General features: G+C 44.9%; 1 protein-coding gene across 1 annotated transcript in view; it reads left to right on the plus strand.

The window, feature by feature from the left end:
- Window positions 1-25912, plus strand: part of DNAH7 (dynein axonemal heavy chain 7) — a 1092938-nt gene that overhangs the window by 492622 nt on the left and 574404 nt on the right. Inside the window, exons 22-23 of the mRNA XM_063934143.1 lie at window positions 7207-7419; window positions 19101-19210. Coding sequence (XP_063790213.1) covers window positions 7207-7419; window positions 19101-19210 — 323 coding nt within the window. The remainder of the gene's footprint in view (window positions 1-7206; window positions 7420-19100; window positions 19211-25912) is intronic.

Genomic DNA, 25912 nt, shown 5'->3' on the forward strand with positions numbered 1-25912 from the left:
GCTGCAGAGTCATCCGCACTCTCCCGCCCGTTTGGGAGCTTTGGTATAATCCCCATGGTCCTTACGGAGTCCCCAGCATCCACTTAGGACGTTAGAGAAAATAAGAATTTACTTACCGATAATTCTATTTCTCGTAGTCCGTAGTGGATGCTGGGCGCCCATCCCAAGTGCGGATTGTCTGCAATACTGGTACATAGTTATTGTTACCAAAAAATCGGGTTATTGCTGTAGTGAGCCATCTTTTCTAGAGGCTCCTCTGTTATCATGCTGTTAACTGGGTTCAGATCACAAGTTGTACAGTGTGATTGGTGTGGCTGGTATGAGTCTTACCCGGGATTCAAAATCCTTCCTTATTGTGTACGCTCGTCCGGGCACAGTATCCTAACTGAGGCTTGGAGGGGGGTCATGGGGGGAGGAGCCAGTGCACACCAGATTGTCCTAAAGCTTTCTTTAGATGTGCCCAGTCTCCTGCGGAGCCGCTATTCCCCATGGTCCTTACGGAGTCCCCAGCATCCACTACGGACTACGAGAAATAGAATTATCGGTAAGTAAATTCTTATTTATTCACAAGTATTTACAGTTCATGGTAACTTATGGATGTGGATCATCATATTTGACAGTGTCTAGGTCGACAATGTTTAGGTCGACCACTATAGGTCAACAGTCACTAGGTCGACGGGGTTGGAAAGTCGACAGGGTTTCTAGGTCGACATGTGCTAGGTCGACAGGTCAAAAGGTCGACATAAGGTTGTTGTTTTTTTGGGTGTCCTTTTCTCCATACAGTGAACGGGAAGCCCAATTAGTGCACCATGTCTCCTCGCATGGCTAGCTTCGCTTGCCATGCTTCGGGCAAGGTGCCTCACTCCGTTACCGCTTCGCTCGGCACAGATTACCATTCCAATCGTAGTCCACGTGGATCGTTAAGTATGAAAAAGTTCAAAAAAAGAAAAAAAATGTGAAAAACTCATGTCGACCTAAACATTGTCGACCTAGACAGTGTCGATCTTCAGACTGGATCCCGTAACTTATACCACCTTTAGTAGCGTGGGTCCACCTTTTCTATTCCCCGTCTACTGCAGTGTCTGCAAGGGTCAGAGATGTCTATCTATTTATGACACATGTATGAGAGCTGCCTGCAGACATTACAAGGGGCTGATCGGTGGTAAGGACTAATGCAACTAATAGGCAATGTGAGACCCCTCTGTAACATGTAATGGTGCCTGATGTCATAGCATTGGGATGTGGCCACTCTGACTCAGCACTGCTACTGAAAGGTGCTTTAATTAGTAATTAGGGTGGTGTAATGTGACTAATGGACACTACTGTGTGATGTAATGTGATTTGGTAGTATTATGTGGCCACGTCCCTTCCCCATGAAGCTATGCTCCTAAATTCTTGGCTTGTGCCAACTGTCCCTGTTTTGAATATTGGGAGGGAGCACCAATTCTCTTTCTGGCACAGAGCACCAAAATGTCTTTTTACGGCTCTGACTGCAAGTAACTTTGGGGCAGATGTATTAAGCCTGGAGTATTGATACAGTGGAAGATGATAATGCATCTGCCAATCAGCTCCTAAATGTCAAGTTACAGGACTAAGGGCTCTGTTTTTAAAGATCTGCTGCAACTTGTGTTATTTCATCAGTACTTACCTGTCTGCTGACATGTGGCAGTATCCCCGCTATTCAGTGGTGTGCTGTACTGGTTTGTCAGCAGTGTTCAAGATCAATGTGAAATGTTCATGCACAGCAGACATCTGTGGATGTGTGTATTTATTTAACCTGGCTGGAGAGGTCCCCAATACTGGGTATAGATATCACCATCTCAAAATGGTGTTACACAGCAGCGAAAACTAGGCTTTTGGTACTTATTAAATAGAGTTAAGGCACCATCCTTAAACTGTGCAAAGTAGGGTAAGGCTGAACAAATCTTAGGTTTTTCCAATGTTACCCTTTGTTAAATAGTACATGTACTGTAGATAATTAACCTTTATGGGTTCATAAATGCCTAATAAATATAGTCATAGGTTAGGTAATGGTCAAGCTATAGGTAGGTAAGCTTTGGAATATGCTACATGCATTTTTAGAAGCAGTGAAAATATTGTATTTTAGGTGATGTACTCGTGAAAAGGATATTAATAATAGAGGAGCTGTAAAGCAAGTCATGATAATCCACTAAATTTGGAAACTCACATAAATGTACAGTCTGCTGTTTGTCAGACACAGAGGGGCTGATTCAGGTTTGCATCCAAATCCATTTTGCGTATGGAATGCATATGTCACATTTACTGTTGTACTGTATATTGAAAACACTGTGAGAACTGCGGCATGGCTAGAAGTAGATGTATAGTGCAACATAATATAAAACAAAAGGAGACAGCGCTTATATCAAAATGCAAAATTCTTCTATAGGCAAATGACTTATACACAGTGTTTTTCTAGTATTACTATTTCTAATATTAGTAACTAATTGATGTGGAATCTTTTATTTGTTCTTATTAACTTGATATATAGTTATTAAAGTAGTTTTATATATAGTCTTCACAGTTTTATCATGTCTTGACTTAGTTATTGTGCCATATCAGTATTTGATATTTCCAGTATTATGATATAAGTGCGGTCTCCTTTTGTTTTGTTTCTTTGGTATATTGACAGAGTTGACAGAGACTGGCAGTTTATATATATATATATATATATATATATATATATATATATATATATATATATATATACACCATTGATGATAGGCGGCACTCACAGGACTTGGGATGTGAAAAGAAACGAGATCACCCCGTTCTCAACCTTAACGTTTTGGTTTTATTAACCGTCTTCAGAAGCAACTGTAGACGTTTTATAAAACCGAAACATTAAGCTTGACAACGGGGCGATCTCGTTTCTCATCACAAGTGCTGTGAGTGCCGCCTATCATCCATGATATATTGCTTATTTAGCTAAGGAAGGCACCGGGCATACTGCATGTTTATGAGTAACAGAGTGCTGAGTATTTCTGCTGTGTGTGTGTGTATTTATATATATATATATATATATATATATATATATAAAGGTGTAGGGGATTCTCATGGGAGCTATATCGCCTTAGAATTCACAATACAATGTTTAAAAAGAATATTTATTCACATAAAAGAGATTAATAACATTGTCACATACGTCATAGACGCAAATATATGACCCTTTTTTTTTTTAATTATACATCAATCGCATAGACATACACAACTTTCATGTTACTCTGAGGAATTACAATCTGGTGATTCTCTACTTTAGATTAAAGTGGACGAATCTCCAATCAGATGATGTATGTTCTAATAATCGAAGAAACCCAACACGTTTCGTTCATTAGGACTTCATCAGGGTTAAAATCAAATTCTTTAAAACAGACAGGATTACCAATAGTTGTGATTCTCAGTGTATCACATCCAAAATTCTCAGTGTATCACATCCAAAACTTATAAGATATCAAAATGGCTTCACCACAATAATATCATCAACATATAGATTGGGATTAGAAGATGTAGTAATCCTTTCTCCAATGGATTAGTATCACTCTCACAGGATCACAGCTATCTGTCTATGGGGTATATGCAATTGCGGTCGAATTCCCGAAATTGTCGAATTTCGGGTCATTTTCGACCAAAAAAAAAATTCGCCTATGCAATTCAGTGCTTTCCGACCAAAAAACGGACTTTCAAAATTCGACTTTTTGAAATTCGACTTTTTGCAAATTCGACTTTTCTGCAATGATACAAGTGCTGCAATTCGACCAAAGCATATTCAATTCAAGTTTGGAAATTCGACAGCAGTGCTTTTAGACAGCAAATTCGTCATTTTCAATCCGCCACACTTTGGAGGGTGAAAACAAATAAAAAAAATTTAAACATGTTTTTTTTTGTGTGTTTTTTGGGGGGAATAGCAGATCTATTTATATTAGAAGGGATTAGGTACTTTTTTTTTTTTTTTGGAGGCACAAATATTATTTATATATTTTTTAAAATATTATTATTATTTTTTTTTTTTTTTTTATGCTGGAACGGTGAAATCATAAAAAAAAATGGCGTGGGGTCCCCCCTCCAAAGCATAACCAGCCTCGGGCTCTTCGAGCTGGTCCTGGTTCTAAAAATGCGGGGGAAAAATTGACAGGGGATCCCCCGTATTTTTAAAACCAGCACCGGGCTCTGCGCCTGGTGCTGGTGCCAAAAATACGGGGGACAAAAAGAGTAGGGGTCCCCCGTATTTTTAACACCAGCATCGGGCTCCACTAGCTGGACAGATAATGCCACAGCCGGGGGTCACTTTTATGCCGTGCCCTGCGGCCGTGGCATTAAATATCCAACTAGTCACCCCTGGCCGGGGTACCCTGGGGGAGTGGGGACCCCTTCAATCAAGGGGTCCCCCCCCCCAGCCACCCAAGGGCCAGGGGTGAAGCCCGAGGCTGTCCCCCCCCATCCAATGGGCTGCGGATGGGGGGGCTGATAGCCTTTTGTGATAATAAAAAGATATTGTTTTTTCCAGTAGTACTACAAGTCCCAGCAAGCCTCCCCCGCAAGCTGGTACTTGGAGAACCACAAGTACCAGCATGCGGGAGAAAAACGGGCCCGCTGGTACCTGTAGTACTACTGGGAAAAAAATACCCAAATAAAAACAGGACACACACACCGTCGACAGTAAAACTTTATTTCATACGTCGACACACACATACTTACCTATGTTCACACGCCGACATCGGTCCTCTTCTCCATGTAGAATCCACGGATACCTGAAAAGAAAAGATCAATATACTCACCTCAGCCATGGTCCAGAGATAAATCCACGTACTTGGCAAAAAAACAAACCGAACACCCGCTCCATGCCGGACTGAAAGGGGTCCCATGCTGACACATGGGACACCTTTCCACGAATGAGACCTGTCAGTGACAGCTGTCACAGAAAGGTCTCTAAGCCAATCAGGAAGCGCAACTTCGTTGCGCACACCTGATTGGCTGTGCGCTGTCTGTACTGTGACAGCACATCGCAAAGCCGCTCCATTACTTTCAATGGTGGGAACTTAGCGGCTAGCGGTAAGGTCACCCGCCGGTCAGCGGCTGACCGGCGGGTGACCCCACCGCTACCCGCAAAGTTCCCACCATTGAAAGTAATGGAGCGGCTTTGCGATGTGCTGTCTCAGTACAGACAGAGCACAGCCAATCAGGTGAGCGCCACGGAAGTAGCGCTTCCTGATTGGCTGAAGGGACGTCAGTGACAGGAGTCACGTGATGTCCCGGCATTCGGGAGAAAGGGGTCTGATGTGAAAGCATTGGACCCCTTTCTAGTCCGGTATGGAGCGGGTTTTTGCGTTGTTTTTTTTTAAACAAGTACGTGGATTTTACTCTCTGGACGTGGATTTATCTCTGGACGCTGGAAGGTGAGTATAATTTTTTCACAGGTACCCTCGGATCGTCGGAGACCGTGGCAGTCGGCGTGTCAACATAGGTAAGTATGTGTGTGTCGGTAGTGTGTAATAAAGTTTTACTATCAAGGTGTGTGTGTCCTGTTTTTATTTGGGTATTTTTTTCCCAGTAGTACTACAGGTACCAGCGGACCCGTTTTTCTCCCGCATGCTGGTACTTGTGGTTCTCCAAGTACCAGCTTGCGGGGGAGGCTTGCTGGGACTTGTAGTACTGCTGGAAAAAACAATATCTTTTTATTATCACAAAAGGCTATCAGCCCCCCCATCCGCAGCCCATTGGATGGGGGGGGGACAGCCTCGGGCTTCACCCCTGGCCCTTGGGTGGCTGGGGGGGGGGGGACCCCTTGATTGAAGGGGTCCCCACTCCCCCAGGGTACCCCGGCCAGGGGTGACTAGTTGGATATTTAATGCCACGGCCGCAGGGCACGGCATAAAAGTGACCCCCGGCTGTGGCATTATCTGTCCAGCTAGTGGAGCCCGATGCTGGTGTTAAAAATACGGGGGACCCCTACTCTTTTTGTCCCCCGTATTTTTGGCACCAGCACCAGGCGCAGAGCCCGGTGCTGGTTTTAAAAATACGGGGGATCCCTGGCCAATTTTTCCCCTGCATTTTTAGAACCAGGACCAGCTCGATGAGCCCGAGGCTGGTTATGCTTTGGAGGGGGGACCCCACGCCATTTTTTTTTCGGGTTTTTCACGTTTTTTTACCGTTTTTTAAAATCGCGGCAAAATCCGCCAAATCGGCCGATTTTCGCCCGCGACTCTGGCGAATCCGTTTTTCATTGAATATGGTGAATTCCGGAAGCCACCTTCCGGGATTCACCTGTCGAATTGAGTCGAATTAAAAAACGGCGAAAATTGCCGCGAATTCGACCGCAATTGCATATACCCCAAAATAGCTATCTATATGTTGATGATATTATTGTGGTGAAGCCATTTTAATATCTTATACATTTTGGATGTGATACACTGAGAATTACAACTATTGGTAATCCTGTCTGTTTTAAAGAATTTGATTTTAACTCCTGATGAAGTCCTAACGGACGAAACGCGTTGAGTTTCTTCGATTATTAGAACATACATCATCTGATTGGAGATTCGTCCACTCTAATCTAAAGCAGAGAATCACCAGATTGTAATTCCTCAGATTAACATGAAAGTTGTGTATGTCTATACGATTGATGTATAATTCCCAAAAAAAGGGTTATATATTTGCGTCTATGACGTATGTGACAATGTTATTAATTTCTTTTATGTGAATAAATATTCTTTTTAAACACTGTATTGTGAATTCTAAGGTGATATAGCTCCCATGAGAATCCCCTACACCTTTGTATTTTAATTTTAATACCTCTTCTGACAGAAGGTATTTCTTATTGGTGCAGCTTGGGGTATAGTGCAATGTAGGGTTTAACTTTTGGTACTTCAATATATATATATATATATATATATATATACATACAGTATATATATATATATATATTATATATATATATATACATACAGTATATATATATATATATATATATATATATATATGAGAGAGATCTATATACATTATTTATATTTTCTTATATTTTTATTCACATTTTTTATTAGCGTTAAAGAGCTTTTTTTCTTTTTCTCTAGTACAGCATAATAGACACACAATTTTTAATGTCTAATTATATTGTCATGGTTTTCCTTTAAGCATAATAAAAAATGCTATAAACAACTAGTCTTTTTAATATCTATTTTTTCACGACTTCAGGCACTTGAAGATTACCTGGAACAGAACAATAAACAGATTGATGATATTGTTGCTCTAGTGCGTGGAACATTGTCAAAGCAGAACCGCGTGACACTTGGAGCACTAGTGGTCTTAGATGTTCATGCAAGAGACGTCCTTGCAACTCTTGTGAACAAACAAGTTAGTGATGAAAATGACTTTGAATGGTTAAGCCAGCTGAGATACTACTGGGAGGTAAGTTACGAAGCTGTTCACTTGCATTCTCTTTATATTTCCGGTATGTTAACTAATAATGTTAATGCTTGCAAAACGTCAATGTATAATGATTCTTTCTAGATCATAAAAAAACATAATTTTCAGAAATAAAACATGTAACTGGAGATAACTGCCATGATTATTTTAAGATAAGAAAAGTCACTTTTATTTAGATTATAGAGGAAGCTAATTAAAAAATGAATTAACTAAATTGCCTTCAAATAGCATGTTGTTTTTCTTGTCATCATTCTTTCTCGTGTGCAAATATGGTTTGGTATTTATTTGTAAAATCATATTGCTTGACTGCAAAGCTCATCTGGGATCGCTTCATAATTTGTAAGTGGTGTTTAAAAATAGATGATGAAAGATTAAAGACGTGAAAGAATATTTTTGAATATGTACAAAGCTCAGTACCCAGACATGTGTAATTGGAGAATTACCCTGAATTTAAAGAATTGCATCTATTTTCTCATGTCTGTGATCGATCATTTTGTGACCCAAATTTACCCACACAGAAATGTGCATATTATGTGGGGAGGTAAATAGTCATAATTAGCTTTATGAGGGCATGGTGACACCCCCAGGCATGTTATCTTTTATGAAGTATCAGGCTGCCCCATAGCCACTTTCTCTCCAAACACCCTTTCATTGTAGCACACACCAGTAAAAGGTGTCTGCTTCACCATTCACTTCTTCTCTGCTTAGCAGAACAGTGGTGAACAGAAGCTCCTCCCACCGGTGGGTAACACCGTGTGTGACAAAGCCCTCATAACGGATAGTTGGAAGGTATGTTAATGCAGCGGAAAAGTCAAATTTCACCTAACCTAATTAGTGCACAGCAAGCATGTGGCATAAAAAACAAACAGGAAGTAAACAAGTAAACAAAAGCCGACTTGGAGGCTAATTGAACTCTTATCAGTTATGAGGATTCCTGGATACCAAACTGATGATACATTTTGTGTAACAAGAGAATGCTTTTACTGCGCTAGTTACTTGTCTCTAAAGCTATTTGCACGCTGAGCGATGTGTGCCCAGCCGATATGTTGGGCTGATGGGCTGTCATATTGTGTCCTGGGTACACATTAGAACAATGTAGGAAGGATGGAGCGACATATCACTCCATCCTTCATTTTACATAGAACTAGTTTTCTAGCGTTATCGCCCGGCTTGCCGTGCATATTGGGCATACATACTGAGCGATATGTGTTCCGATTCGGCTGGAAACTACATATCCCTCCAGTGTGTACCCGCCTATAGGCTACATAGTAGACTCATGATGAGGTTCTATTTTCATAAAGGTCCCATAAAGGATTGAAATATTTTTTCTCTACAAAAATAATTTCATTATGAATGGACAGTGCTTAATCACAATAATCCTAATTTTTATATAATTATCTACTGTGGCAGTCTAGCTCTAGCACAGGAGTAGTAAGAGCCCTAGGGAGTCCACTGGTAAAGGTACACTGCCAGCACACTGTTATAATCCTGTCTGCAACAATCAAGTTCTTGCATTTGTTACTGGACTTACCCTGTTGTCTGGCCTGCAGGTCAGGTTTCCTTTATGTCTTGTGACCTGTTGCTGTTGGAGCATGTCAGCTGATAGCATTCCCTCTAGTCAGAATGCTCCTTGCCTCAGCTGACATTAGCAACCAATCAAAGACTTGCAATCCCTATATATACAATATCTTGTTTTCCTTTTATTTTGTACCAATGCATAAGTCATTCTGACTCCTAGTGATTTACAACCTACCTCGTGAGCTCCAGCTTGCAGTTAACTATACTGCTTATTGTGGCTCCTTTGTAAAGAAGACTTCAGTTCTATTGTTCCTGCATTGCTGGAATCATTGCCTGGGAAGATGCTCTGTCTCTGACTCCTGAGTTCCATTTAGCTGAGCTCCTGTTAATCAAACTACAATATACTGTACCTGTTTCCAGTCTCAGAACTCTGTACTGACTACACGGACTACTGTATCCTCTAGCACAGTGGTTCACAAACTCGATCCTCAAGGAACCCTAATGGTCCAGGCTTTAAGTATATCCATGCTTGGCCACAGGTGACTTAATTAGTTCCTCAGTCACTTTGATTTAACCATCTGTGCTGAGCCATGGATACAGTATATTTAAAACCTGGACCATGCTTGTTTGTCACTTTCACTGGATGAAAAATTAATTGCCCTTTCTTTTGATAAGCCACTGTAGCTGAGCTACTCTGAACAACCTCTTTCAAACTTCTGGATCTCAGTGCATACCCAGAGTGATCATCTGCTTCATTGAAGGTGCTGGTGCCCTTTACGTCTACTTACCTCTGTGAAGCTAGGTTTTCAGCTTTATCTTTACTGAAAAAATAAGAGTTATGGTAAAACGTACCTTTGTTAACTCTTTTTCTTCGTGGTCCATAGTATCCACAGGGATAACCTTGGGTATGCTTGGTGGAGAACAGGTCAGACACTGAACAGTTGAGCTTTTCAGAGCTCCCAAGATGCACTGGTCTTTCTGCCTCATACCCTACCCACAGCTCAGGCTCCTCAGTTTAGTTAACAAGCCCAAAGCAGGAGCTGGAGATGGAGAGAAGGAAGGGTGGTACACACAGATAACACACTCTCACCATCAGGAGACAGGAACTACTGACCGAAAAGAGTAACCCATTGAACCAAGATGCATCAGGGTGGGCACCCCGTGGATACTATCGACCTCGAAGAAAAGAGTTAACAAAGGTAAGTTTTACCATAACTCTTATTTTCTTCTTCAGGGTCCATAGATATCCACAGGGATAACCTTGAGGATGTTCCAAAGCAGTTGAATTAGGGAGAGTATGCTCCTAAGCTGAAAGGATAACGTTGCTTCCTAAGTAGAGAGGAGAACATTGTGTCCAAATGTGGCATCTTGAGAGTCAAATGTATGAAAGGCATAGACCCTTAGAAACTTATGTATAGAGGACCATGTGGCTGCCTTGCATAGTTGTTCAGCAGACGCGCCACGGCGGGCTACCCACAAACATCGCACGGATCGAGTAGAGTGAGCAGAAACCATATCCGGGACCGGTAGACCAGCTTGTAGATAAGCTTGTGACATAGTCATGTGAAGCCATCAAGCCAGAGTCTGTCTATTACCTGGCCAGCCTCGCTTGTGGAATCCATAGAGGACAAATAAGGAATCTGTTTTCCTGAAGGAAATAGTATGTTCCACGTAAATATGAAGAGCACAGACCATATTCAAGGAAGCCTCTCCTACAGAGAGGCCAGGTAAGTTGAAGGCCAGCACACCAATTTCTGTGTTGAGAAGGAAGAGGTATACTACCTTGGAGAGGTATCCCTGCTTGGTCCATAGAACTGCTCTGTCATGATGGATGACCAAGAATGGAGAGCAGCAGGAAAGCGCCCCTAAATTTGACAATCTTCTACAGGGGCAGATTGGGATGGAAAACCAGCTCGGGAAATTTCTAGAAGCAGCCCTAATGGGGGTGAGACTGCTAAGGGGGCGGGGCCTGGAGGGGTGAGATGTTGAATATTAATATGAGACATCTATACTACATTATGGTCAGAAGTGCCAACCGCCACTCACCCTGCCTCAGGTCATTAGAAATGGGTTATGGGATCTTCAGACCCAGTGAGGGCCTTCTACTGTATGTTATTGTAGTAAAATAAGACTAAACAGGAAGACCCCAAAGAGTACTGCAAGGGTCTGGCAGCCCTGTTGGTAACCCCATCTAACCCCACACAGCAACACGCTACAGGTGGCTGACCTTTATCCTGCTGCTCAGGATCAGGGAAGAAATCAAATGCTGAGGGTGAGAGGGCAGACAACCCTCCCCGCCTACTAGCCATATATGGAGCATATGCAGGTCTGGTGGGCTCCCGAAATTGCCTGTAAATGGCATTATAAGTCCATCACAATGTGGCACAATGTCAGTCTCCAGATCAATTCAGGGGCAGCGTGCCCAGCAGGAAAAAGGGTCTGTCTACTTGACACACACACAATGCCCAGTGCCACCTTATGCCTCTGTTTCTGCACTAATTTCAGGCCTGAGCCAGCCCTCAAGGGCAAACATGACAGTCTCCAGAAAGAGGTTGTGAGAGGGCAGAGGGAAGAGAGAGACAAAGGGAAGAGACAGAGTGAGAGACGTAAGAGACAGACAGGGGAGAAAAAGACAAAGGAAAGAGACAGACAGGAGGAAGGAAGAGCAGAGAGAGGTTGGAGAGAGACATAGGAAATAGAGAACAAGAGAAGGGGGTGTAACAGAGATGAGAGACGGAGAGAGAGTGTGGACAACTTGGAGAACAATCTGTCCAATAGTTAGTGACCTGGCAAATGACAGTTCCAAAATACATGTATAATAATAATTCTCATCATTTATCACTCTACAGTCCCTTATATAATACCACATATTAGCGTGTGCAAGGAACTGTGTTATTATACTGTATATCACAGTGCAGTTACCTCTCCCGTATATAATAATTCCACATATCAGTGTGCGCCAGGACTGTTATTCCCCCTCATATACCACTGTACGGTCCCCTCTCCCCTATATAATAATACCACATATTAGAGTGTGCCGGAAGCTGTGTTATTCCCCCTCTTATATCACTGTATGGACTCCCTCTCCCCTATATAATAATAATACCACATAGTGTGTGCCGGGTGCTGTGTTATTCCTCCTCATATATCACTGTACAGTCCCCTCTCTCCTATATAATAATACCACATATCAGTATGTGCTGGGAGCTGTGTTATTCCTCCTCATATATCACTGTACGGTCCCCTCTCCCCTATATAATAATACCACATATTAGAGTGTGCCGGAAGCTGTGTTAATCCCCCTCTTATATCACTGTATGGACTCCCTCTCCCCTGTATAATAATAATACCACATATCAGTGTGTGCCGGGTGCTGTGTTATTCCTCCTCATATATCACTGTACAGTCCCCTCTCTCCTATATAATAATACCACATATCAGTATGTGCTGGGAGCTGTGTTATTCCTCCTCATATATCACTGTACAGTCCCCGCTACTGTAAATAATAAAAATAACTCATGCCCCTGTGTCAATCCAGACTACTGTCTTTCCAGCCACATGTCCCCTGTGTCCCCTCTAGCCCCCTGTCACTCCAGACTCCTGCACCCTGTGTCCCCTCCAGCCCCCTGCGTCTTTCCACCGACATGTTCCCTCTGTCACTCATGCAACATGCTCCATCTGTATCTTCCAGCCTTGTGTCACTCCAGTCACATGCCCCCTTGTAACTCTGTGTCACTCCAGCCACATGCCCCCTGTGTCCTTCCCAGCCCTGTTCTTCCTTTTGTATCTGAAAGGGTTTATTTGTGCATGGGACAGGACAGACAGGTCTCTCGATATCACCATGAAAGGCTTAGATAAAAGACCACGCTAAGTCTGTAAGGTATTCAGCAAATATTAGAACAAGATTCATACAAAAAAAAAAACAGGCATACTTGCTTATGACATTCTACAAACTGGGTTGGGTTAGACATAAGGGTTAGCTCAGATGGACAGTTTTGGGATTAGACACAAATAACTTGATCAGGGTAAAGATAATAATGAATAGGGTTAACTACTGAGTGCTAAATACATATAGATGTAGCCACGCTCATTCTTCTTTCAATAATGCATGGATGACGCGACTAGGATGTCCGTGTCCATGGAGCGAACGCCTGTTGTGACTATTCGCAGCATGGCACACACTAGAGCTTGTCACAATGCGTATGCCCATGCGTATGCCCAGTGGCAACGATGAGCGTGGCTACATCTGTAGTTTTGTCAGTGTTAGAAAAAGGGAGTGCATTATCCTCATCCCTAGAATGCTGTATGTTATGTTCTTGAGTTTAAAAATAGTGTGATAGAGCCTGTATAAGATATATTGCTGTTGGGGTCTTTTGCTAAGTTTGAAACAAACACAGTGGCTTTTATAAGCCGTACCCCTTATGCTAATATGAGAGACGTGATGCAGTCAAAATGCCGGATGTCGGGATCCCAGCATTCAGGATACAGACACCAGAATCCTGCCGGCATTTAACTGACGGGTGGAATACAGGCCCCCACCGAATCCGGAAAGACCAATGTTTGATCACATCTACATATATGTGTTATTACCATTTAAGGTCTGTAATGATCTTAAGCTATTATATATATATATATATATATATAATATTAAACACGTGGCCACCCCCTAAGGTTAGAAGAGAGCACTTTTCACACCCAGCAGAGGAAGAGTTTCTTCACAGTGAGTGCAGTAAAGATATGGAATTCAGTTTGTTTCTGGAACCAGTCCAACAAGGCCAAAACATGCACTTGAAGAGAAGCTAGGCAGAGGCCAAGCTTTAATCCCGCTTAGTGAAGGGCCAGGATCCTGGATATTCGAATAGAGGATCAGATCTTCACTGAGTACACCACTGGAAGTAGGAATGCCATATGCAGTAATAAATACGTGCAGAGACGGGTTTACATGCATGGAGCAGTGTCTGAATCACAGCATGGGAGAATCAAAGACAGTCAAGCTAGGTCTGGGTGTAGGCAAGGATCTTCAGACAGGTGATCTGGACGTAGAGGCAGCTGTAATGGCACGTCTACGGATAGACTGCATAGATCCGAGAACCAATGGTGCCTGGGCCAGGCTGGGGCTATCAGGATTATGTTGCCGCATTACTACTTGAATTTGCAAAGCACCCTGGTGAGGATAGACACCGTAGGGAAGAGGTTCAGTATGCTAGACAGAACTGCCATTTGACCGTCAACGCATCAACGAAGGCTGAGTCTGGATCCCTTGTCCTGGACACGTACACGGATACCTTGTAGTTGTGTCTGGAGGCCATGAGGTCCACTTCTGGAAGGCCCCATTTGTCCACCACAAGCCAAAACACTTCTGGATGTAGAGACCAGTCCCCAGAGTGAACGTCTTGGCGACTGAGGAAGCCTGTTTCCCATTTGAGGACTCCCAGGATGAAGATCGGGAGATGTCATTCTTCCCAGGTGAGAGAATCTGTGTCACTCATCCATTGCCGAGAGACTGCGAGTGCTTCCCTGATGATTGATATAAGCCACTGCAGTGGCGTTGTCTGACTGTACTTGTACAGGAAGTCCGTGAAGAATGCTGAGAGCCAGGGTGAGAGCTCTGTATACATCTCGAAATTCTAGGACATTGACAGGAAGGCTCCTTCCCGCAGGGGTCCAATGCCCCTGAAAGGAGTTACTTTCGCTTACAGCTTCCCATCCATGGAGACTGGCATTTGTGGAGATCAGCACCCAGTTCAGAATCCAGAATGGACGGCCTTTGTCCAGATTGGGGCCTGTAACCACCATGAGAGGGGTTTCCGAACTTCCAATGTGAGAATCATCTTTTAAGATTTTAGCTGACTGGGATGTCCTGTCCACCTATTTAGGATCAGGCGTTGTAAAGAGGGATAACATTAAACCCAGGACCCGCATTGCAGAGTGTATGGACACCCTGCGACTGTGTAGCAAGTTGTGTATCCGCGGATGCAATGTCGCTATCTTGTCTGGTGGAAGGAAGATTCTCTGTACCTGAGAATCCAAGAGAGTTCCCAGATGTATATGTAGGTAAGCGTCCTGTATATCAAGGGAAACCATATAATCCCCTGGTTGCACAGCCAGTACTATAGATTGGAAGGTTTCCATGCGAAACCTAGGCATTTTGAGATATTTGTTCAGGTCCCTAAGATTGAGGATGGGCCAATGAGATCCATTGGGTTTCTAGACCAGAAAATGTGGTGAATAGAAGCCCATGCCCTTTTGAGAGATTGAGACTGACACAATCACTCCTGATTGCAGTAGAGAGTGAACGGCTGTTTGTAGAGCCTTGGCCTTGTTGCAGTCCATGGGAGAGCTTGTATGAAAGTACTGTCGAGTTTAGCACCTCAAAAAGGAAAGGGCGTATCCGTGAGAGACCACTTCTTGTACCCAGGTGTCTGTTGTTATCTGACGCAAAGAGTGGGGGAATTGAAGAAGTCAGTCTTCCACCCTCAAATCTCCCAGTAGGAGGCCCATCCCATCAGGCTGAGGGCTTATCCTCTGGCTTGGTGGTCGGACACCTGGCAGCCCAGGCCTGCTTGATCTTGGAGGCCTTTGAAGAGTACGACAGTCTAGGGAAGGCTTGACCGCTGGCCTTGCCATGGCGGCGAAAGGACCGAAAAGAGGCAAACTGTTTTGGAGGCTGCCAAGTTAGTGACTATTTTGTCAAGTTCAGGACCAAATAGAAAGTCCCCAGCATAGGGGAGTGCTTCTAATGCCTTCTTGGAATCTGTGTCAGCCTTCCATGTGGGTATCCAGACTATATGGTGGGCTACTACAGTAGTTGCAGATGCCTTATAAAATAGGAGGGCAGTATCCAGGGCAGCTTCACCAATGTAAAATGCTGCATCTCTAATATTCGCAATAAATGTCAGTAGCTCCTGTAAGAGAATACAGAGATTTAAGACACACATCTTGCTGCCTATCCGGCAGATCCTTTAGTGAAGATGCTGTAGGGATAGGTAAAGTTTAGCTGTTTACCAAATGTATCACGTAGGAATCCACTACTAAAGGAGTTTCCTACGTAATGCAATCAATTGCTGGGGGGAGGGTAATTGGAGCTAAGCCTTTTAGGTAGGTGGAATCTTTTGCTAGGAGCCTTCTATGCCTCCGCAAAATGTTCAGAGTGAGGAAATTCAGGTACCACTATTTTCTGGCGTGTGCAAAGAGGATCCTTTGCTGACAGTGGCATAGACTGTAATGATGGCACAGTACGCTTAGTGGCTGTAGTAGGCAAGGGACCCTGGCCCTGCATCCTGTGGTGGAAGGCAGCTATACACTGCATAGAAGCAGAAAACATGGATGTCTTGTCCACAAATGACAGGCTGTACCTGTTGTGGTAATTGAGGCGGGGGGCTCCTGTACTGGAGGCAGGGGGGGGGGGGGGGGGGGGGCTGATTGGCCGAGTGGTGCATAGCAAAAAATCACCAGTTCGTAAAAATAAAGGCCCTCATTCCGAGTTGATCGGTCGCAAGGCGAATTTAGCAGAGTTACACACGCTAAGCCTACGCCTACTGGGAGTGAATCTTAGCATCTTAAAATTGCGACCGATGTATTCGCAATATTGCGATTACTAACTACTTAGCAGTTTCAGAGTAGCTCCAGACTTACTCTGCCTGTGCGATCAGTTCAGTGCTTGTCGTTCCTGGTTGACGTCACAAACACACCCAGCGTTCGCCCAGGCACTCCCACCGTTTCCCCGGCCACTCCTGCGTTTTTTCCGGAAACGGTAGCGTTTTCAGCCACACGCCCCTGAAACGCCGTGTTTCCGCCCAGTAACACCCATTTCCTGTCAATCACATTACGATCGCCGGAGCGAAGAAAAAGCCGTGAGTAAAAATACTTTCTTCATAGTAAAGTTACTTGGCGCAGTCGCAGTGCGAACATTGCGCATGCGTACTAAGCGGATTTTCACTGCGATGCGATGAAAAATACCGAGCGAACAACTCGGAATGAGGGCCAAAGTGTGTGACATAACTATATAGCAGTATTGTTTGGCAATAACTTGCTGGGGTCATGAAAAAAAAGTTTTGTCAAAATAGTCTGCAAACCCCTGCTCTATACTGAACACATAGTTGTAAATATGGTGCCTAGTTAGAGTCCGTTCTGGGTGCATCCCGCCTTTAACAGCATGTGCGAATGGCAGATCCTTTACCCATTACAGATATGACATTGGTTCAGGGAGGATGTGTTGTGAAACTGCACCTGTATGCAAATCGAAATCATCCATGTGTGAGATACGGGTGGTCTTCAGTATGCCGAATGTCGGGATCCCGGCGCACAGTATACCGGCGCCGGGATCCCGACACCCGGCATACTGACAGCTATTCTCCCTCGTGGGGGTCCACGACACCCCGGGAGTGAGAATAAATAGTGTGACGCGCGTAGCGCGCCACCGTGCCCGCAAGGGGCTCCTTTGCGCTCGCCACACTGTCGGTATGTCGGCGGTCGGGCTCCCGGCGCCGGTATGCTGGTCGCCGGGAGCCCGGCCACCGGCAAACCATACTACACCCGTGAGATACTCATGCTGAAATTAATTAATGTCGCACATAGGGGGTTATTCAGGTTACATCGCTAATCAGTGCGACCACAATAACCCCATTTGTGGCACTAGTGCACACACGCAGGTCCTGTCCTGCACGTGCGCTAGCAGACAATGCAATCTGATCGCATTGTCTGTGAATACCTCTGCCTGATTGACCGGCAGGGAGGTTTGCGGGACAGGGGGCAGCGACCGAGCATTACAGGGGCGGCACAAGGAAAACAGGTTTGGGTCGGCAGCGTTTTCAGAGCGGCTGCGTGGCATCACACACAGCCGCTCTGAACGAAAAGATGGCTGCGGGACTCCTGTCATCACAGCTAGGCTGCGCCGGCAGGAGGCTCCCCTAGTTTCTGAGACCACGCACAAACTGCGGTGTGTTCGCAATTAGAGCGCAGTCGCAGTGGTGGCGTCGGGTAGCATGCTGGGTGGCCTTGCCCTGTGATGGCTTGCCCCCAGCAGGCAAAGGAACATATTGCAAATTTAGCTTTTTAGCAGAATTTGCGATTCCATACTTAATAACCCCCTAAATTAAGATCACCCCAAAATGTCCCTAACAGCACCATCACCACAACTTTTGTCTTTTTCTGACTGCAGTACAGTGTACTCCTATGCAGGTGGGTGCACAGCATGAGGATAAAAAATACAAAATTAAAATGCTACATTTTTACATGGTCCTTATAATGGTGTCAGACCTTGTATAAAATACAAATTATTTATTGTGACTAGAATTGGGCAAAATAACCGAGATACATTTTGGGATAACCATATGAGGTAACACTATTACACTATAATGGGTATCATAATGTAACAAAGGGAATGTTTTCTTAATTTTCCCTCCATAATTACCACAAAACAAAATATTTATAATTTACTTGTATACTCTATAATAAATAAAGTTAAAAAGATAAAAAGGGTCTGTGAAATTGCACTTTGCCAAATTGTGGAAATTGGCATTGCCAGAAATAATATTGTGATTATTATAGTAAATACCAGCAAACATTTGTTACAGTGGAATGGAACGATATAACAATAGGGAATTTTGACAGAGGAGGAGGCCTGAGTGCAACCTCCTCCGTCCAGGCCCCCTCTTCTTCAGCAGGCACCTGGCAGTGACATAAAGTCTGAGCACTAGGGGTCAAAGACCCCTATTGCACATGCGCAGATCTCTGGGGAAATGGTTCAGCTGCCATTTTCCCAGAGATTTCCTTACTGTGCAAAATTTCGGGAAAATGGCCGCTGCACCTTTTACCCGGAGATTTGTGAATAGATGAGTATTAAAAAATGGGTGCAGGGTGTTCAGTGTGAGACCCTCCTGGGCCCTGGGGGTCCAAGGGCACCACACACACTGCACCTGTTATAGATACTCCAGTGATAACAATGGAGGAAGAGAGCGTTAAGACTAATACAGTATTATTCCATCTTAAGGTTGTATGATTCAACAGTACAATGGATATGCTAATCAATATATATTTGAAATATTGGTATTCTACTCATAAAATAATCTGTGAACATGTGCAACACTCGATAAAGATATATTATTACACGAAAACTTATGATAACGTATGATTTGTTTTTACAGGAAGGACATATGCAGACAAAAATGATCAATGCTGGCTTGCAGTATGGATATGAGTATCTTGGCAATACACCTAGACTGGTTATTACTCCTTTAACAGATAGATGTTACAGGTACATTGCAGTCCTTTAAAAAAGGCATATTGTTTTGAAAAATAATGAATCATATCTTTCGGTATATTGCTAATCTATAGACTATTAGGATGCTTATACAATTCAGGGTGAGGTGCCGACAAAAATCTCCACAATTCTGTGGTCAACTCTGCTCATGCAGTATTCGTGTTATTCATATACAGTACTCTTAATGGGCCTAGTTTTGAGTTGATCGCAGCAGCAAATTTGCTAGCAGTTGGGAAAAACATGTGCACTGCAGGGGTGGCAGATATAACATGTGCAGAGAGAGTTAGATTTGGGTGGGGTGTGTTCAAACTGAAATCTAAATTGCAGTGTAAAAATAAAGCAGCCAGTATTTACCCTGCACAGAAACAGAATAACCCACCCAAATCTATTTCTCTCTGCACATGTTGTATCTGCCACACCTGCAGTGCACATGGTTTTGCCCAACTGCTAACAAATTTGTTGCTGCGATCAACTCTGAATTACCCCTAATATTGCTAGTTTTCCTGCAATCAGTATGGGGTGCGGGGAAAAAGTAGAGACGTTGATGACTGTGATGTGCCGTTCCGACAGAGCACATCGTGGCCATCGTGCTGAAGTGAATCTCCCCTAATCCTTTTGTTCAGGAGAACAATTGGAGATTATCACACATATTGCCATGTGGTCTAATAGCTTTAGAAGCCTTTGAAGGGGATGTGGTCATGACCCCGGTTAAGTCGTATGATGGGGGGTTGGCGCTTAGGCTGCGAGAGGGGGGGGGGGTTAGGGTTAGCCTGTGTTAGAGTGAGGTCAGGGTAAGGCTGCAGGAGGGGTTGGGAATAACAGGATAAAAATACAGTGATGCATTGGGATTTTGACCATCGGGATCCTAACTGCCGTCATTTCATAGCCAACCCCTCTTTAGATATTAGCAACAGGCTAGGATTTATTTATGTATTTATTTTTCTGCAGCGGGGTACACTGGTATTCCACAGGGAATAACATTGGGGTGTAGAGTTGGATCTTGATCCGAGGCACCAACAGGCTGAAGCTTTGACTGTTCCCAGGATGTACTGCACCGCCTCCTCTATAGCCCCGCCTCCAGGCACTGGAGCTCAGTTTGTAAGTTGGTGCCTGCAATGCAGGACACTAACAGGTGGGGCTGCAATAGGCAGCCCTGAAAAAAGGTTTTTAGAAGACTTCAAGGGGCGCAGCACTTTCTATGTCTTTATGACATGCTGTGCTGCAGTTCCTTCACCTCTCTCAGCGGTGCTGCATACTCCCGCAGCCGGGTTCCCGAGTACTTGCAGCGTAGACGCACCGGTTTTCAGGCACACCACCGCTGCCGCTCTCCAGGATCGCGTGGTGCACTAAAGGGAGGAGATAAGAGGGTCACGGCGCCTGGAGACGGACCGCGCCGCTGGCGTGGACACTGTGCCGCAAAGGGACCCAACTAAATCCACCAGGGCAAGGAGCACAGGTCGGATTTACTAAAATCCGTTTATAATAGGCTCCACAGTACCCGGTGGTGAAGTCCAGCAAAGGGGATAAGACGCTGACCTGTAGCCCCTCCCCCAGTTCCAGGTGCCATCTACTGCTGGTGTTCCCGCCCTGGAGCTGCAGTTCTCTCTCCATCACTCCCTGACAGAGATTTTGGCGCCATTACATAGCTGGGCTGATCTCCTCTATAAAGCCGCCTGTATCATCAGCGCTGTGCATTTACAGACACTTAAGTATTCTACATGTCATTTTAGACAGTGTTAGTTAAGAACTAGTGTACTGCTATCTGAATATTTAGTTCAAGTATTCTTGATATACATCCAGTGTTTACTGTGCATTGTTATATCTGTGTACATACATATCTATATGTAATTTACTAGTCCAGTGCAGTTTTATTGTTTATCTGTAATAATTCCTGCATTGTACCTGTGACTGAGTGTGCCTGTAGCTGCTCTGTGGATTCCATTCTTGTGTAGCACACGTTTTGCTATCACTATATTCTGTACCCTGGGGGCCAGGTGCATCAGGGTCTCATATAATATATAGTGCTACACAGGGTATACTCAGTGCCGTTTCTAGCGGCGGGCGAGCCGTGCAACCGCACGGGGCGCCCGCCGCAGCACTTTGTTACTCCTTATCGCCTCTACCCGAGCGCTCCTGCTCGGGGGGCGGAGTTTCGCGGAATGACGCGTTTGCGTCGTGACGTCACGACGCAAACGCGTCATTCCGCGAAGCCCCGCCCCCCCGAGCAGGAGCGCTCGGGCAGAGGCGATAAGGAGTTAAGCATGGAAGGAGGAGGCGGCCGGCGCGAGGGACGTGAGTCGGCGGGACCGAAGAGCGGGAAGACGTAAGTATTCTCTCTCTCTCCCTCCCTCTCCCCCCCCACTTGAAACCTGCCTGCCGCTGCCGCACTGTGTAAAATGGGGACACCTGCCTATGGGGATACCTGCCTGCCGCACTGTGTACAATGGGGACACCTGCCTATGGGGATACCTACCTGCCGCACTGTGTAAAATGGGGACACCTGCTTATGGGGATACCTGCCTGCCACACTGTGTAAAATGGGGGCACCTGCCTGCGTACTGTGTAAAATGGGGATATCTGCCTGCCGTACTGTGTAAAATGGGGATACCTGCCTGCCGCACTGTGTAAAATGGGGACACCTGCCTATGGGGATACCTGCCTGCCGTACTGTGTAAAATGGGGATACCTGCCTGCCGCACTGTGTAAAATGGGGACACCTGCCTATGGGGATACCTGCCTGCGTACTGTGTAAAATGGGGATATCTGCCTGCCGCACTTTGTAAAATGGGGACACCTGCCTGCCACACTGTGTAAAATGGGGACACCTGCCTGCCGCGCTGTGTAATATGGGGACACTTGTCTGCTGTAATGTGTAAAAAGGGGACTTTTTTATTTTTATTTTTTTCCCCCTGTGGTGGGTGTGATGATATCAGATGAGGCCACGCCCACTTTAATGAGACCACGCCCATTTTAATCAGGCCACACACCCTTGTCGGGAGCGCGCGCGCCCTCGGCGCGCGCATGCTTTTTCTTTTTATGGCTATATGGGGAGAGGGGGGGGGGGGGGGGCACGCATTTTTTTTTAGAGCAATTGGGGGGGGGGGGGGCGCATTTTAAAATCTCGCACTGGGAGCCAAATTGTCTAGAAACGGCCCTGGGTATGCTGTTTTGTATTTCTCACTGTGTTTTTCAGTCACTACAACACCGCTTAAATCCTCTGTTTGTGCTGTCACATAACACAGGGGATTGTCTGATGGTATTGTGTTTGTCTGGCTGTATTGTACTGTTACGTCCTATGGCTACATCCCGTATATAGTGCCTGCTACACAGGGCAAGTCATCTGCTGACGCTCCTGCATCATGCAGTGCTGGTGTCATAGATTTACCAGTGGGGGAAGCGTTAGATGCTGGTTCAGGTGCTGGGTGTCATTCTTCTGCCAGTCCGCCTGTGGCCCCTCAGGACCCACCTTGGGCAGCATTTTCAAATATGCTGACTACGCTTGTAACACTTCTTATGCCCCCTGTGGGACCCTTTGTGACATTACAGCCACATATTGTCCCTGTTATTAATCCGCCATGGGAGGATGCTCTGTCTACCCAGTTACAACAATTTAATCAATCTTTAGTTAGACAAAAGTCTACCCCATGCACTTCTTTGGCCAAGGAGTCATCTAAGCTGGCCATTTCTTCCTCACAATCCACTACTATTTCGGATAATTCTTTCGACGAGGATGGGGAATATACTGATCCAGAAAAAAAGCAATTGGTTTCCCCAGCACCCTGAATGATAACAGTAACCAGATATAAATCCCACATGATAATAGAGAAATAGTGTTAGAAAATTAATAAGTGAAAAGTGTTAATAGAATGTAAAGGTATGCCACACTAAAGCCATCCAGCTCAGCCAGCCCAGAGGCACCACACCTCACACCTCAATTACCCCAATCTGGGTCTAATATTAACCAGCAAGGAGCCACATGATAATGGCTCCTTACTAAAATATGTCTAAGCTAAGAGCTACCTACCTTGGAGCAACCCCATAATGCTCCATTCAGGTGTAACGAAGATCTCTGAATTCTATTATCATGTGGGATTTATATCTGGTTACTGTTATCATTCAGGGTGCTGGGGAAACCTATTGCTTTTTTTCTTGCTCAGAAATACCCCTTCCTTTCGAGCACCTGAATGATATCACTAAGCTAATTGAGCATTTACCAATCTATATGTCTGTTGTGAGAGGCAGAGAGGTTCCTGCATTAGGAGGAGGTGCAGGCCCTGACATGCCACATGGAGCATTATGGGGTTGCTCCAAGGTAGGTAGCTCTTAGCTTAGACATATTTTAGTAAGGAGCCATTATCATGTGGCTCCTTGCTGGTTAATATTAGACCCAGATTGGGGTAATTGAGGTGTGAGGTGTGGTGCCTCTGGACTGGCTGAGCTGGATGGCTTTAGTGTGGCATACCTTTACATTCTATTAACACTTTTCACTTATTAATTTTCTAACACTATTTCTCTATTTTAATTACATTTCATGTTTGTATCACCCTCTCTATAGCTTCGGCTTCCTAAATACTAATTTATTAACACTATAGTTTTTTACACTGGTATGCCACGCTGGGCTTTCTGGCTCATTCTGGTGTTTTGGGGTGCCACACCCTGCACCTAGATATAGCGCTAGGGACCCCAAATATACAGAGAGGCCTTGATGCGGCTTTGGGGCTTAACCACACATTTGCGCAAATATGTGTAACGAAGATCTCTGAATTCTATTATCATGTGGGATTTATATCTGGTTACTGTTATCATTCAGGGTGCTGGGGAAACCAATTGCTTTTTTTCTTGCTCAGAAATACCCCTTCCTTTCGAGCACCTGAATGATATCACTAAGCTAATTGAGCATTTACCAATCTATATGAATATACTGATCCGTCAGACACTGATACAGTTGCTTCTGATGAGGAATCTACAACCCAGGTTGATGTTCCTGACCTAGTGGAAGCTATCAAGCTGATTCTCCAAATTGGTGAAGACGTTGAGCCCCCTGCTACGTCTAAGAAACCTGATAAGTTCAAACGTCAGAAGGTTGCTAAATTAGTTTTACCACATTCTGACCTTCTAATTGACATACGTCAGAAATCCTGGTCATCTCCAGGAAAGAAGTTTTCACTGACTAAAAAGATGCTAGCTCGTTATCCTATCCCTGCGAAGTTGAATAACAAGTGGGAAACTCCACCGCCGGTGGACTCTCATGTCGCCTGCCTTGTGGTGTCATCTACTCTGCCTGTCACCACGGTCACTTCACTGAAGGAACTGACGGATAAGCATGTGGAGGGATGCCTGAAGTCTATTTACACTCCTACCGGTGCTGTACATAGACCCACTATGGCTGCCTCAATTGAAGCATGGGTTCAGGCAATTGAGGATGAGCTACCTCAGTATTTTTCTGACACTGTCAGACAATATCTGTTGTATATTACCACAGCCTTTCACTATATTCAGGAGGCGGCCTTTGATACAGGGGTCATGGCGGCCAAGGCATCTACTACGTCTATCCTGGCTTGCCGGATTCTGTGGTTGAGGTCCTGGAAAGTGGACCTGGACTCTAAAAAGACTGTGGAGGTGCTCCCTTTTAAGGGAGACATATTATTTGGGGAGGATCTGAACGAGATTGTGACTGACTTGGCAACAGCCAAGACTGTGTTTCTCTCAAGTACTAATTCTTCTGCTCCGAAGGCTGAGTACAACTTTTTGTTCCTTTCAACCTCTAGGTAAAGCAAAAGGTCAGGCGTACCCGAGACAGGCTCATACTTCCAAAACCACTAAGCCCAAATCTAAACAATCCTGGGGAACCTTAGGATGTGAGGCCGACTTCTGCAGTTCGCCCAGGCTTGGTTACAGACCACTTCAGATGCCTGGGTGGGGGAAGTTGTCTCTCACGGGTACGCAATCTCTTTCAAGAGACGACTTCCTCGCCAGTTCGGTTCAACGGTTCAGACCCGTTGAAAGCGCAAGCTCTACACCTGGTTGTACAATCCCTCCTGGAAACAGGAGTGGTAGTGCCGGTGCCTCTGTCCCAGAGAGTCAGGGGCTACTATTCGACCCTGTTTCTAGTTCCGAAAACCAAATGGGTCTTGCCAGCCTATCCTCAACCTAAAATCATTGAACAAGTTTGTGAGAGTGTCCAAATTCCGTATAGAAACGCTGCACTCTATTGCGCTGGCCATGAAACCCGAGGACTATATGGTATTCCTGGACATACAGGATGCTTACCTGCACATACCTATTGCCATTTTGCAACAGCAATATCTGCGGTTTGCTATTGGCAAACTTAATTTTCAATTCCAGGCTTTGCTATTTGGACTTTCCACGGCACCTCAGATTTTCACCAAGGTCATGGCCGTGATGACGGCTTTCCTATGTCGTCAGGAAATCAGGATCATGCCGTATCTGGACGACTTTCTGATTCTGGTGAATTCCCAAGATGTCCTCCTCAGTCAACTGGAGATGTCGGTCCAATTCCTACAAGCTCACGGGTGTCTCATCAATTGGAAAAAGTCCTCGCTGGTCCCTGCTCGGAGCATGGTGCACCTGGGGGCACTGCTGGACACACACAGCCAAAGCCTGTTTCTATCTCCGGAGAAGGTCCTGAAACTTCAGGACAAGATAAGATGCTTCCTCTCTCGCCGAGTGTATCGA

Source organism: Pseudophryne corroboree, chromosome 7 (genome assembly GCF_028390025.1).
Source record: "Pseudophryne corroboree isolate aPseCor3 chromosome 7, aPseCor3.hap2, whole genome shotgun sequence".
Lineage (NCBI taxonomy): Eukaryota > Metazoa > Chordata > Amphibia > Anura > Myobatrachidae > Pseudophryne > Pseudophryne corroboree.